The sequence below is a fragment of the Triticum aestivum genome, chromosome 7A, assembly GCF_018294505.1.
Source record: "Triticum aestivum cultivar Chinese Spring chromosome 7A, IWGSC CS RefSeq v2.1, whole genome shotgun sequence".
In the NCBI taxonomy this organism is placed as follows: domain Eukaryota; kingdom Viridiplantae; phylum Streptophyta; class Magnoliopsida; order Poales; family Poaceae; genus Triticum; species Triticum aestivum.
Genome location: NC_057812.1, coordinates 713,848,950 through 713,864,189, shown reverse-complemented (window position 1 = coordinate 713,864,189; position 15,240 = coordinate 713,848,950). Strand labels below are relative to the sequence as shown.

At 42.7% G+C, this 15,240-nt stretch overlaps 1 protein-coding gene across 1 annotated transcript; it reads left to right on the top strand.

Moving 5' to 3' along the window:
• Positions 1–908, top strand: LOC123149604 (ATP synthase protein MI25). Its single transcript, XM_044569297.1, has one exon. The coding sequence runs from the start codon at positions 249–251 to the stop codon at positions 825–827; it is 579 nt and encodes a 192-aa protein (XP_044425232.1). The 5' UTR covers positions 1–248; the 3' UTR covers positions 828–908.
• Positions 909–15,240: the final 14,332 nt, after the last annotated feature.

The following is a 15,240-nucleotide window of genomic DNA, read 5'->3' as shown; positions in this document are numbered from 1 at the left end:
CGAATTTCGTATAGAAAGAAAAGGAACCACTTCTATTCTCTTTTCTTAAGTATAAGAGGGATAAGTACTTATTCCTGGCCGGCGGTATCATTGCTGCTCCCCGCCTAATGCGGATCATTGTGCAATGCTTATGTGAAATCTCAATCCAAAACTTATTCGTTTCGTTGGAAAAACCAACGCCGATCTAAAACTAAGTCTTCCTTTCAAAAGTGAGCGAGCAGAGCTGAAAAAGATGGAGTTACCTGGAGATGAGATTTCTTTCTACGGATATGAAGGATAGAAATATGCTATTTGCTGCTATTCCATCTATTTGTGCATCAAGTCCGAAGAAGATCTCAATCTATAATGAAGAAATGATAGTAGCTCGTTGTTTTATAGGCTTTCTCATATTCAGTCGGAAGAGTTTAGGTAAGACTTTCAAAGAAACTCTCGACGGGAGAATCGAGTCTATTCAGGAAGAATTGCTGCAATTCTTCAATCCTAACGAAGTAATTCCGGAGGAATCCAATGAACAACAACGATTACTTAGGATCAGCTTGCGAATTTGCAGCACCGTAGTAGAATCATTACCAACGGCACGCTGTGCGCCTAAGTGCGAAAAGACAGTGCAAGCTTTGTTATGCCGAAACCTAAATGTAAAGTCAGCAACACTTCTAAATGCCACTTCTTCCCGCCGCATCCGTCTTCAGGACGATATAGTCACAGGTTTTCACTTTTCAGTGAGTGAAAGATTTGTATCCGGGTCTACGTTCAAAGCTTCTACCATAGACCTAATTCGAGAAGGCTTGATAGTCCTAAGAAAGGTGAGGGTGGGGGGTTCTATTTAGGAAGAATAAGAAGAATCTCATTCATGTGTTCATGCTAACAGAAGAGCGGATCCAATACACATAAGACTTTTTTTCAGGAAATTCCTAATGTAACTGATGAATTTGGGATGTCATGCCCCACAAGTTAGTTGCCCAAGCGCTCCCTAGGAGGGCAGTCTACCACAAGATAGAGTTTGAGCCTGGAGCCAAAGCCCCAACCCCTCCATTTTAGGTTTTTCTCAGGAAAGAATTTCAGGAAGTCATATCGGCCAGATAAGCCTCTGACGGCTCCATATTGATTTTTCCCCAGTTTTCTTTCAGAAGAAGCGGGAGCCATTTTGCATTGAAACTCGGTATCAGCAGAGTCATCTCCTGAGAAAGACTTCTTTCTTATTTATACAAGATTTCAGAGAACATAGTGAAGCCCTCAAAGCGCTAACAAAGTCGTAAGTAGAGAAGTTTTCCAAAAAGATACCTCGTTTTTCCATTAAGTGTGCGTTGTCTGATGAAGAATAACGGGGGAGCCAACTCAATAACCTAGCGGAGGAACCGTCCGGACTTGAAACAGCGGATGCAACCCTTGCATTTCGTTCTTTTGTTCTTTACTCTATTTTCGCTTTGGCACTCACTTCCTTTGGAATAAGGGCATTTTTCTTCTCTACTCGTTCCGTTGACCATCAAACAGTTTCTTAATTATGTTATGTCAAATGATGGGAAAAAGGAAGGAGTAATCAAAAAAGACTAGAACTACCCGATCCGTTGAAATACGATACGAAGGAAACGGACTTCAATCCCTCATTCTTATTGTTTGTTCTTCTGATCCCCTTGTTTTTAACTCGCTTAATTCGGAAGAGGAAAACGACAGCAGCTAAAGTGAGAAATAAACAACTGCTCGGAAAGCTTCGGTTTGAGCGTTGGTTTTGATGACAGTGAAGAAAGCTCGCCCAAAAGACGTACGTGGAACCAATGATACCAAAAAAAGAATCAAATATGAGGAGAACTGGGTGCATTGGTAAACGGCTCCGCCATAGCTTGTACGACTTCTGAATCCTATTAATGGCGCTCTCCGAATAAATAAGTAGATACAGGCGGACTACATACACGTGCTCTCCGAGTAGGGAAAGTGAGAAATCTACGGTCTTCCATCCGCGGATGTGACAAATCCAATCCAATTTGGTCTTGTCCCGTGGCTCGGACCCGGTCGCGTAAATGCAGCTACCACTACGACGGGATACTATAGTTATTTACTCTGTTTCAATCCCTATTTGGCCATTCAACAGTAGCGTACGGCCTTTGGAAAGCATCTCTTCCTAGAGGGGACTCCCGCTTGTGATCTTCTTCCTTGGGTCGGAGAAAATAGAACTTACCAATTGGAAATGGAAATGCCGAATGAATTGAACCAAACTACGGAAACTGTGGTTGAGCTTGCCTGTCATCAACGAAGGATGGTTGTGAAGTTGGTGGAAGAAAGCAAACCAATGAATGCAGCTAGTCACCCCGAAAGGCGAGCCCATGTCTTTTGAGAAACTGACACAACCTGTTGTGTTGACTTATCTTATACTAAGGGTCCGTCCCAGCCAACAAGGGATTTCTCATAATTCTAGGATGAAACAGCATCATATCTCAGCTTGATTATGAGAGAGATTGAAGTGAAAGAACCCGGTTTCAGAGCGTGGAAACGGAAAAGAATGAGGTGAAAGGGCCGACCCATGCGGCCCACTTAGAATGTGCTTTGACTTCCCCAGGTTGTACAATAGCACTATTTTCTGGACCCAAGTTCGAAAGGATTAGGGCACTGGATTGAAGAATAGCTCAGTCCGATAGAAACTTAGGTTGGGCTGGCGGAGGGATGAGTGGAGCTTCTGTATGACATGTACTGGTGTTTCATTAGTCCCTTGATCGGGTACCCGAAGCTCGCTTTGAGGAAGCAGTGCCATTTGGTTCTTCCTTCTTTCACGTCCATCCGCGAATGATTTGAGAATTCTTTTCATCACTGTTTGGATCGCAGACTTGACCGTTGTCTATAGAAAGAAAGTGCTCACTCGTTTTCTGTTTGTTTTCATGTGCGCATACACTCAGCCTAATTTAGTAAGTGTGAAGTGGAAGGGCGAGTACGGGTGAAAGCCCACTACCTTCCGGATAAAAGATATGCTCGATTTATAGATAGCTTTGCTTCACTATATAGCGTGGGACGAATTGATAAGCTCTGAATGCAGGAAGGGAAACCTTAGAGCTTTCTTCGCTTATCTTCCCAAGCAGACCATATGATTCTCATTATTCTATTTCTCTGTCTTTCCAACCAGCATTCCCGCTTATTCTGATTGGAGTGATGTGTGGTACCGGGGATAATGCAATTGATGGTGCTTGTGGCCCCACGGAATGACCGTCTAAAAGGAAATAGGCAGCAAGGGAGTTGGGTAGACTAAAGATACTGCCTTTAGCCCTCTGCGGCCTTTTTTTTGAAGTCGAGTCGTAAGGAAAGATCGATAGGATTTGGTCCATTTGGTGTCCTTCCAGACGGAGAAGCGAGAACCCTTTCTGCTTTGACCGCTTGCCCTCCTGGCACAGATGTGGGAAAAGGTCTCAGTTGCGGAATCAAATATGAATGAAGTTAGAACAATCAGCGTAAGCTCTTTCTCTAGGGCCACTATCAATAATGACAAGAACTCTTACCAACTAGCTTAACGCATCCGGTCTCCTTCTCCTTCGTACCCCTAGCGGATATGAATAATAGGAAGAAACAGGTCCTTTCTAAAGGCGGGCATTAGACCAGAGTTTCGTGAGCCGGAGAAGATCGATAAAGCTTAGAACTTGCTCGTTTGCAGGAGGAGGCGGTGGTATGACTCCGTCCGTTGAACGAGCATTTCGTGCCACCTGTTCGGCGTCCACATCCACTACCATTTTCTGATCCCAGTATCTATAGCAAAATCGCTATTTGCCTCACTCTATAGAAGGCCTCCCGTATGTAAGATCACCAACCAAGTTCCTTTCTTCTTTTGTTTGTGCCATCTTTACCAACTTCTACTTCTTGGCTGGCTTGATGCTTACAGGTCTTGCCTCTGCTGATACTGGTCATGGGGACAAGAACTCCGTGGGAAGAGAGCAGATACCAATCCTAAACAACCCTTAGAATGGCCTCATCCAAACGGATGATTGTCATTGATAAGACGGGCAGGTGGTATGTTGATACTGAGCCGCTTCCCCTGTAGTTGTTAGCTCGTTCTTGACAAATCCGATCGGGTCTTCATAATCTGGAGTAAAAGGATTCGAACCTTTGCATGCCGATACCAAAAACCGATGCCTTACCACTTGGCTATACTCCAAACAAACGGTAGGTTCCTGGAGAACCGTGGAAACTAGTTAGTTCAAATCGAACTCAAAAGCAATGCGCATTATCTACGCCTTTTTTTGATTCACCAAGACCCGCTAAAGGCTGATACAAACGAATAGTGGGAGTTCTTTCTTACGAATATAAATGGAGGAAATATCCCTAGTACCTTTGTCCTCTGCAAAGATCATAAGATCAGATGGAGTTGGATTGATTTCTCGCATCTACTAGATCAGAGATCAGAGTCAGGGGAGCTCTCGTAAGTGAGCCTAAGTAAGTAGTGTGGTTCGAGCGGATCAGTCACCGCTGAGTTCTGCTTTCCTCGCAGAGTTGGTTTTAGCCGGAACCGCGCTCTTGCCTTCTTCTTGTGCCCCTTGATTATTGATCTGAATTCAAGTTAGATTAGAGAATACCGGTGCCTTTTGATCCACCCTTAGGTTTTAAAACTGTGGAGGTTCAGTTACAAAATGCAGTTTATGAGGCTGCTTTGTATGCCAGTGTGCAGGAAGGAGAGTTGGAAGATATACCTATATCCCCCAATAGAGAAAAGAGCGAGCAGGTTACCTACTCTTGTGGTGGATGGCGGCACTAGAAGTTGATGCTTTTTATGGACGGACATAGAAATTCGATTTCCAATAGAGCTGCAAACGCTACTGTAAGCCGAAGACGAATGCTGGCCAAAAGTAAGCAAAGCAGGAGAGGCGTCGTTTCCTTCAGTTGGTCAACCAACAGGTCTCCTCACTCTAGCATTTCTTCTTTGTTCGGTCGCAAGGCAGGGAAATGGAGGATTTGTTTCTGCTCTGTCCTTTACCGCATCGATGGATTCCATTTCAGTGGATAGAGCTCAACCTGTTGCCATCGTCATTTCAATCACAATTCACTTGGTAGGTAGACGCTTGTTCCGACCTCCATAGTGGCACTTTGACCTTTTCTCAACAACATCTACTTCTAATCTGCTTGAACGGCCCTCTTGTCATTTGACCCAGAATTGAACGAGATGACACCCACCAATATCTTCCAACACAGGATCTCCCTTACAGGGCCGTCCTTCTCTCTTTCTTCCCAAGAACATCGGGGGTCTGTTCTCTGAACGAGTCAGCACCAGCCCCGTTACCAATACGGGGATCTCGGCCATGAGAACTTGTAGAACTTGTCTCTTGAATTGCATCCCCCCCTAGGCCGACCAGCTAAGTAGGACCCACTTAGCAAAACAGGTCTATAGGGCGCTAGGGAAGGGGTATAGAATGGTACTTGAATCTATCTATAGACATAGGATCCCCCAGCCACTGGAATCCATTGGTTTCTGTCTCAATTCGTCATTTGAACTGAAACTAACCACGAAGGGAAAAGAAAAGAAGGATTCTAGTTTGCCACTACTTGGACTCAACTTGGACTTTCGGAGGAGCAAACCATTTCCATTAATATATGACTCAGTCATAGCCAAGAGATCATCATTCTAATAACAAGGATCTAGTTTATATATCTCGAATTGGGTTCCATAAGATGCCAAAATAGTGGAAGTACCATCACGTCTACCTAAAGCAAATGGTTTCTATAGATTGAGAAATGGTTTCTATAGAATGAGATATAGTCGAATGTACCTTTAATACTTCACGTGCATTCTTCGCTTATAAATTTAGCCAAGATCCAAACATCTCAATCTCTTCATACGTTCTTCCTGTTGAACTCTTCTTTTCGCTCAACAAATGCAAGTTCGTCAGGGTTTGGTTACTAGTTTTCTTGGAAGGGTTTTCTCCCTTGATCTTTTCCCTTGTTTTATGATTGGAATGAAAGTAGGATTGTTTATCCAATCCAAACTATTTATTGAGGGAAAGTAAGATCAATAGTTGGCCCTATTGTCTGTGCTCTGTTCTGTTAAGGATTTCTGTATTGGAAACATAGGCATCCTGCTATTCCCTGCTCTAGTTTCAGTTCAGTCATAAACCTATTGCCCGGGTCCTTTGATACTTGATTTCCTGGGTCAACGGTACCTAGATTCCCCTTTGGCTTGATCTTACCTTGGATTTATGATTGGAATACAGATTGGATAAACAAGAGGAACTTGGAAAAGAGGGTTGGCCAAAGCATAACGATAGTGCATTCAATCGATTCCACTCTAGTTTTGCATATCTTTTCCCTCAATAAATAGTTTATATATGAAAGAAAGTGCCAACTTATTGTTCTTGGAATGCTGATTTCCATGGATTTCTTCTTGGCATATCCCCCCTGATTTGATGACCTGGCTAAAACACCTATTCCTTTTTTCTGGAATTGCTGCCGAAAGCCTGTTTGCAGCATCCATAGCAATACGTGTTAGTACTCAATTTCTTTGATTTTCATTTGATGAAGTGAAGACACTTATCTATATACCATTTATAGAGTGGTAGAGTAATCTTGCAATGCGGCATGAATTGGATGACTTAATAGTTTTCTGCAGTTTAGTACTAACATGCCTGTGTGGTGAACTAACTACCTTGGGAAGCAACAAATATGCCCCCAATCACGCTGCCTATGTGAACAAATTCTAAAACTTTGCATAAGCAGCTTAATTAAGTAGAAAAACCTAATCGATAGCCTACTACTTATACTTCTTACTTTCACTTTGATTTATACTTTGACTTTCGATACCTCTCCCCTAGTGTACTCGAGAGCTTGAAGGGGAAGACAGACTAGAAGACTTCCACACCATAACTTCCTTCCTTGGCTGACTGCCTGGCCTTCAAGAAACTCGAAAAACTGTAATAACTCACTTCACTATGATAACTATCTTTCGAACAGGACTACTACTTAAAGGCTAAAAAGACCTACCGCGACTGGCTCACTTGCTTGAAGGACTAATGAAAACACGTCGAACTAGCTAAAAGGACGTAAGCTAACAGCGAAACTCAAACAAAAACGGATGCTGACTCCGATATAGATATTGAGGATTTTCTACAAGCCGCCGCCTCACCCTGCTCGCTTACTTCCCACATGCTTGCTTAACTCACTATCTTTTGGGGTAATACACTGTATAGATAGGAAAGAGATAAATGAAAGAAAAAGAAGATAGAAATGAATTGATAGAGTCAGATGATGTCACTAGCTTCAATGAAAGGACTAACGAGAACTTTGAAAGTTCTTCCTATCAGCATTAGTCAGCTTTCGAGTCCTTCAAGCGAGTGCCGCAGGGAAAGGAAGAGTATTTCATCATGGCCATTTATTAGGACTACTTGGATAAGTTAGGACAGTTTCTCTAAGGCCAGCTGTTGAGTTAGTCGGTTCATAGGTTGTCGTAAAATATGGGTGTAGGAAGCCTGGACTCTGATTACCGATTATGAAAGCGAGGACTCTTTTTCTCTCTCCCCATTAACGGAAAACTATCTTAACCTCCTTCAGCAAGTTCGTTATCTACAAGTAAGTTAGAGAATTCCTGTTGTCAAGCTAGTTATCTTATACAAGACTTTTCTATAAGGCCTGCAAGCAGGTTCAGGTGGAAGCAGGAAAGTAACACCACCTGGTTTTAGACCGGGTGTAACTCTTTCTCTTTTGCCCTTTATGCCAGCCTGTTCCCTAAGTAGGATAAGTTCATTGTGTTATTACAGGTAGTATTGCTCTCAAAGCTAGGAAGGAAAGGTAAGGAGTAAGCTTATTTACTAAGATCCTAGCGAGTGGAATACTTTGAACGAGCAGGGGAGCGAGCGGAGTACTTTACGCAAGTAGTGGTTTACCAGGAACTCGTATAAGAGCTAGTCATATAGTCCTTGAAGCATTATTCCTTTTATCGGTAGGGCTGTTAGCAAGGAGTTTGAAGCTTGAGTACTTTCAGCTTTCCTGTTTTAGCTAGGAATGAAGTTGGTTCAGAGGTGTCAAGTAGAGAGGTTAGATCTTCTCTTCCTTCTCATACTGCGAGTAATATCTCTACTACACTTTCCACTTTATGTTGATCAGTTTGAGCATGAGCAGCTCGTTCAGGAGCAGCCGCCCGTGGAACTCTTGTTTTGAGGAAGCAATGAACATTGTCTTTTTCCATTCTCAATAAATGAGGAAGGAGGGGTGAGGTCCTCACTTGCGAGTGAGGCAAGGCTTTCTTTTAGAATACATCCTACCCGATTTTGGTTGACGATTGCGTTCTATTCCAATTATTCACTTGTTTTTCTTGTCACTGTGGCGAGACCAGATGAGAGAGAGAACTATTTTCCATTTCCAGACAGACCCCGAGCCGAGGTTGGAACAATTCTTTATTTTCTTGTTGGTTCCTTCTTTATTATTTATTCCAAGTTTTTCTCTTCCATTCGGTTCATTAGCTTTAGGAAAAATAGAAGCTGCGGAAATGCTCGCTTCTAAAAGGCTTAAAGGCTCTGATCAAGGCAATGAACATTTTGCACTTTGAAACTAATAAGAAAGGAATTCAAATCAGAGTTCAATACAGACTTTTTCTCTTTTAAGAAGGGTGAAACTTTCCTTCCAATACTTGTGCGCTCTACCCATCTCTACTGAACAAACCCACTACACATCGAGTGGCAGGGTATGTGTGTAGGCCTTTTCAAGGACATTCGAAACAACATGTCGATAAATTGCTATAGAAAGTGGGGCTAGATCGAGAGTTCTGACCTTTTCGTGGGTTGGGTGATCTTCAAACTCTTGTTTTTCTAGCGAAAGAACGCCCTTCTGAGCGATGATCTCCTACAAGCGAGTATAGTAAGGTTGACTTCAATTGAGACAGAAATGTCACTGGTCAGCTCCTTAGCGTGACAATTAACACCACTTTCTTATTACCTAAGAGATTAGATAAGGGAAGAAGGCAGGCCAAAGCTTATAGATTCGGAGATCATACTTCTAACGCTTTGTCTGAGTCAGTCCTACGACCCCTTCCGGCTGAGACACGAATCCTAGCCTATCCGAGTCGCAGAATGAAGGGCTCTTCAGAAGGCGCCGCCCAAGTCTCCTTTGAGACTTCGGAGTCAGGAATTTTTTTTCCAAGGAAGGCGGATTTTCTGCGTTCCGCAGCACGAACAGGGTGTACAGAAGATCGATGTGCCATCTTTCTAACCACCTTCATTTGTTGTATGATCAGTAGGGAAGGGAGCCTTTGATAAAGGGACCCCCAACCAAGAAATCTACTGTCTCAGAGCGACAGTCAAGCTCGTATCGCGGAACTAGAACATTTCTTTGATTGATAGGTCAGATAGGAAGCAGTCAAGCAAACCAAGTTATAGGTTTGGAAGTTAGAACTCGGAAAGGTTGTCTTGTGACTACCTTTGAAGTCTTTGGGTAGGACATCAGGCTAAGGTCTTATGATGAGCCACGCGCATATGAGGTTTACTGCAGCCCTAAAGCTCTGTCCCCTATCCTACCACTAGATCTCCTATGCCGGAACATGAACAGAGAAAGCTGTGAGTGTAGTCTTAGGAACGAACCGGGGGTTGCTCTCGCAAAAAGATTGTACTAAAGAAAGCTAGAAAGCTCAATTCCAAGCTTTAAACCTCTGGTCCACGGGTCGGTGAACGAATGGGTTTTGGGAAATAGAGAACATGGAATCGATTCAACAAAGGTGGCACCGGAATGAATAGCCCACTTGTTTCGGGCAAGAATGAATGGGACTGATCGACTCGAGTTACCGAGCGACCTCCACTCTTCGACTCGAGCTTTCGCTCCGTTAAGTGAAATTCAAAGTAGGTGTGGGTCTAGGTAGAGGAAGTCATAAATCAAGTATCAAGTATTGTTATAAATATCGTATATAGTAGTTGCCAAACTCACAAGCATCACACACTTCGATCTACTTTATTGAATAACTTAGCTAGATAGAACCGACTCAAGCTTTTAAATGAAAGAAGCAATAATGGCATAATTTCTGTCTCAAGACCTCTTGCAGCTACAGCCAATGCAGCTCCTCCTTGATCAACATACAATACAGCCCATTACGCCTTGCTCCAGTCGCAGTATAAAGAGAGACTATAACCTACCGGGGAGCCCTCGGCAGAGTCCCTATCGTTGTAGCAACAATTACACACAGAGTTCCGGAATTTCACATTTGTGAGAAGAAAGGGTATGTGTGTTTGAAAGGAGTGGTGCGAGAACGTATTCTGAGCCTCAGTAAACACAACTTGTTTCGCCTTTTCCGAACATCATTCTTATCAGGACCCTCCTTTATATAAACCACTCGTAGATATATACCTGCCTGTGGCCTCAGATGAATACATCGATAGATAAGAAGGGAAATGCATCATCTAGAAAGGCTTACTGAGGTTTAGGGACGTTTGTGTGATGGATCGTACGCTTACTCACGACGACTTGGCTATTCAATAAAGGACGGAGTCAACGTGAGCCTTAGGGTCCAAAAATATTCCATTGGTGTCAGCTATTAGCGATTATTCAAAGTCGTAATGGTATAAATTATTGGTCAATTCCACTGATTCTTCTTTCCCGTTCCTTCACTGGCTATAGCGCCTTACCTCTTCTGTGACTTGTCCTGAGATGAGAAGTATCAAAAGTGTCGGGGTTTGGGTTTATGTCATGCTAGACTCACGTTTCTCGTTCTTACGTCGGGTCCGCGACCTTACAAGGATACACAAGCTGGTGAAGGTTTCGGAGAAGCAACAAGCTGTTCGGATTCAAGTTAGCTTTGAGCAGGCCTCGGGCGAGGAAATGCTTTGGCTGTGCCAGGAGATAGTCGGCTCAGGGGCTTTTGGGCGGAGCCAAAGTGGTCCACATACGTACCATTTCCATCATCACAAGATCCCCTTTTTCTGTGTGCATAGAGATAAAGCGTGCTCTTATATTTAGATAAGAGAGAGATTTTTCTCAGCGCTTCCCCTTATCGGCTTGATCTTCTTCTGCCCCTCGGTAGAGTGAGTCTACTTAGCGAACTGGCAGGACGCGGAGATCGATTGATCAATATGCATATCGAGCATCTATAGTTATTCTCTCTTCCCAAAAGATATCTCAAGTCGCTTCCAACGTTTTGATGAGTAAGGGAGGGTATTTTCAACAAGATAACTATGGACGACCATCTTCCAATTTCCAATCTATATCTTTCATTGGGTAAGTAAGGGGAATAAGCAAGAACGGTGGAAAGCTTAAGAAAGTGCTAGTTCCTTTGCTGCGAATGGGTGGAATTGGTATCCCCAAAAGGTTGTTCTCTTAAAACCTCTGGCAAGGGGGTGTGGAAGAGTTCAAGTCTATCCCTTTGGTTAAGCTATTGTTGTTATACATCTCTACTATTATGGGCCACCACTTACTTAAAGGAAGTCGAGTACACATCTCCTTCAACCTGAAGGGCGAGGACCTGCAACGACGTAATGTTTGAAAGAAAAGTAACCAGCATAGGAGAGTGATCAAAAAGCATATGACTCGAGGGAGGGTTGGCTAATCAAATTAGAATGAAGATTCCGCTCTATATGATAAACGTTGGTTGACTTTGATATGAAGTGTTGATTGTGTTTTCTATTCGTTCAGACCCCGATAGTGCTTCTCGTTGTGACTGAAGGAAGGTTCATTCTGTGCAAGATATATGCTAGTTTACAAGCATGAGACCCTCCTTTCGGGCCGGTAGACAGAGGCCTCAGTTCCAACGAAATGGGGAGCAAAAATAGGTCGTGTCATACCATACAGATGAAATGAATGAAAGATATTCCTGCTGTTTCTGTGCCTATTAGTACTTCGCTCTGACTACATCAAGAGGAGTAGTTTGTTTTTCTTTTGTAAAGCGAGCCCAAGGAAATATATAGGAGAACATAGCTTGTTTTGTAGTAAGTAAATTCAAAGGCTCAAATCGTCTATATCAATGCAAGTATAGCTGGATGGAGTGACTCGTGCTTTCGAACCATAAACTAATGCCGCCTCTCGGGAGCGCGTGTTACTATTCCATTCTCTGGAGCACAATCCAACGGAAAAAAAGTATGTTTCCAACCTACACCTTTAGTTGTTCCAGCTCGTGAGGAAGACGACTATGGAATTCAGATTTCCTTTCTCTCGAATCAAGCTAGTCCTTAATTAATGATAGGGAAGGAAGGAATTGCTCTTAGGCTTGTGAGTCTTTTTATCATATGGATGGGTCGTACAACCCTTACATGGTCTCTTGGCATGAAATTGGGTACTTTTCGTCTATGGCGAGATGGAAGTTATCTGCAAAGAATGCCAACTTAGGACCGTCAAAGTGGAAATCGTATCAACCCACCGAAACCGCTCTTTGGAATGGAATGCATAGTATTGTGCATTGGAATGGAAAAGTCGAATAATCAAGACATGGATCTAGTATCAACATGACCCAACTTCCATTCTCATGACCCAACTTCCATTCTCATGACCCAACTTATTCAATCACTTCCATTATCTTTCTATTGCTACAAATCGACAACAAAAAACATCCCTCGGAATTCCTGTTCGATAGGAAAAAATAGCTCTTCAACCAGAAATAGCAAGCAACATGTTTTTCTTCTCTCTTCCGGGCACACACCCTATCGGGTGACGCCACTGACAAACACCCTAAAGGGGAACGCAACACTTCCTATAACAGAAAAAGCAATATCTGAAATGTTTAAGCAACTAAAAAAGACGTATACTAAAAGATATGTGTTGAAAAGGGATGGTCAATAACAAGATGAACCCAATGCCCAATCTTCCCAATAGTATTCCTTAACTCTTGAATTGATACACTTGTTCATGGCATCTATTCTCTATCTTCACTTTTCACCTTCTCATCCTTAACCTCAGTGATCTGTTCCTCCTAGACATCCTTCTGCGTACAAAAACAGAAGAAGAAGCACGGGCATAAATCAATAGAATAGTTTAGTTTCAGAAGTCTTTTTTGATTGGTATATCAATCATGGTTTATAGGGAAATAGTTAGAATAGGAAAGCTCTGTTAGTTACTAATGTTTGGGTTTTTGTTTACGGCAATAGTAGGTTTCTTGCTTGTCATATTTAGAATATAAGCATCAGTTACATTTGACGTCCAGCCTTTTTATAGAAGAGAAAGGAAGGGCAAGGGCGCAGCATAATATATAAGACAAACTTGCTCTTTGAGGGGAAATTTTTCCAACTAGACCGATAAATGAGAAAAAGTACCAGTCGTACCAAGAACCAAAGGCGCCAGCTTTCATTGATATATATACCGTATCTTTTAGCTGAAAAATCTATGGATAAGAACCGGCTCTGGGAGGAGGGGTGGCGCGACAGAGCAATGAAAAGCTGGGATCTTTCCTTATCTTCGGTCGTGACGCCTTTTCCTTTTGTATGAGAAAGCGCTACAAAACATCCTTCTCGCGGGTTATCTTCTACTCAAGCAAGCTCTCTCCTATTCTTCATCCACCAACTAGCAGGAACGTAGGAGCACAAGAGGGTCATCATCTTCTGAAACGATTGGCTTTCGATCTGCTTTCCAAGAGGTGGTTTCTGACATGACCAGAAAGAGTGGAATTCTTGTTAGGATTGGCATGTCAAGTTGCTTTCTCGGACCCTAACATAAACCACCTTATCCTCACTCAGATTGTTCTTTTGGACTGAGCAGAAGCACGACCTCTATCTGACGTTTTCTCTATCCCTTCTAATCTCTCAATGGCATTTCCATCTCTCGATTCAATCAATCAAGTAAGTCCGGATGACACTTGTCTTTATTTAGTGTTTCCCCGGCTATTCAGCCATTACTTGCATCTCAGGTTCTTTGTACCCTTTTTTAGTGCCATGCACACTGAGGTTTCTGGCATGACCGAATCTTTTGAGAATATCGCTTATTACGTTAATTTCTTCATCTTGATGTACTCAATCCATTCAAATTCCATAATTCCAATGCTATAATCCCTATATTAAGATGAAGTAAGAAAGCATCAGTCCTCTTATTTTCTGTCTTCTATGAAAGAATGTAGCTCGCTCTTTCAACCCGGGGCCCCCTCTGGGGAACTGTTTGAGTTTTAGCATCGACCCCATTTCCTTTTGATCGTATTACGCTTGACTCGCTGCAAAACATTTCGCTTTCTGCGCCACGCTCGTACGTGGTTTACACTCCTAGCCTTTCATCTGACTTTGCCATCGGGCAATTGTTTGTTTTCAACTGGATTGGATTCCGAACCAAGAAAGATAGGCAACTTTCACTTGAAAGAAAGGAGCTTCAGAACTCTTGTATTCCACCGAATAAGAATAAGAATAAGAATAAGAGCAAGAAGGGGCTATCTTTGTGAAGGGACCGGCACCAGAAAGTAGATCATATGGCCTTTCTTTCGCCAAAATCAAGTAAAGCCCCGGCCCAAGAAATGCAGCAAAGCAAGTCGTCTTTGGTTTGGAGCGAAATTCCCGGATGTATAGGCTTGATCGAGTGCCTTACCTGAAATCGACGATATAAAGTGGGCTCTTTAGCTTGCTCCGACAGAGGTCTCCTTCTCCCTTAGCAGCGAGACCAGTCCCTACCTCTTTTCAATCAATCTTTCATACCGTATGCCTTTTCTACGCCTAAAACAAGTTCATGTCTCTCCTCTCTGAAGTCGGACCTTATTGAAAAGTAGTACGCTTTCTTTCGTGGTGTTCAGGATCCCATGCTTTGTAGTTCACGCATGGCTTTCTCTAACGAAGCTAATGCCGAATTAAAGACCTTAAACGGAAAGACACAGGAGGTGGCGAAAAACGAAAAAAGAGAAAGAGCTTACAAACTTCTCTGAACCCGGTAGCCAGCGGAGCCCTTATTCATGGGTTAGGGACTAGCATTGAACAAAGTTGGTGACAGCCGAAGAAAAAGTGAAAGGGCAAGTAAATAATCTAAACATGCGGGTAAGCAGCAAAAAAAGAATAAAAGTAACGCGCCCTACCTGTTAGTAAAGTAAGGCCTTCCAGAGCCTATCTAACACAGACATACACGCGGATGAGGACACAGAAATAAATGGACGTCGATCCGGTACTGAAATTGCATAGCAAAAAATGCAATATGTTCATACTTGATGAAACGCACATCATCCAATTCATGATTTAAGAACAAGAGAATGAGATATTTACTTTTTTTACATCTGTAACTACATTCTCACATTTCTTTTTTGATCTCATGATTTTTTATGCGATCGGAAAACGAATGAGATCAGAAAGGCCATCATTGGGGCAAACAATGCAATAGCTTCGGTGAGAGCAAAGCCCAAAATGGCATAAC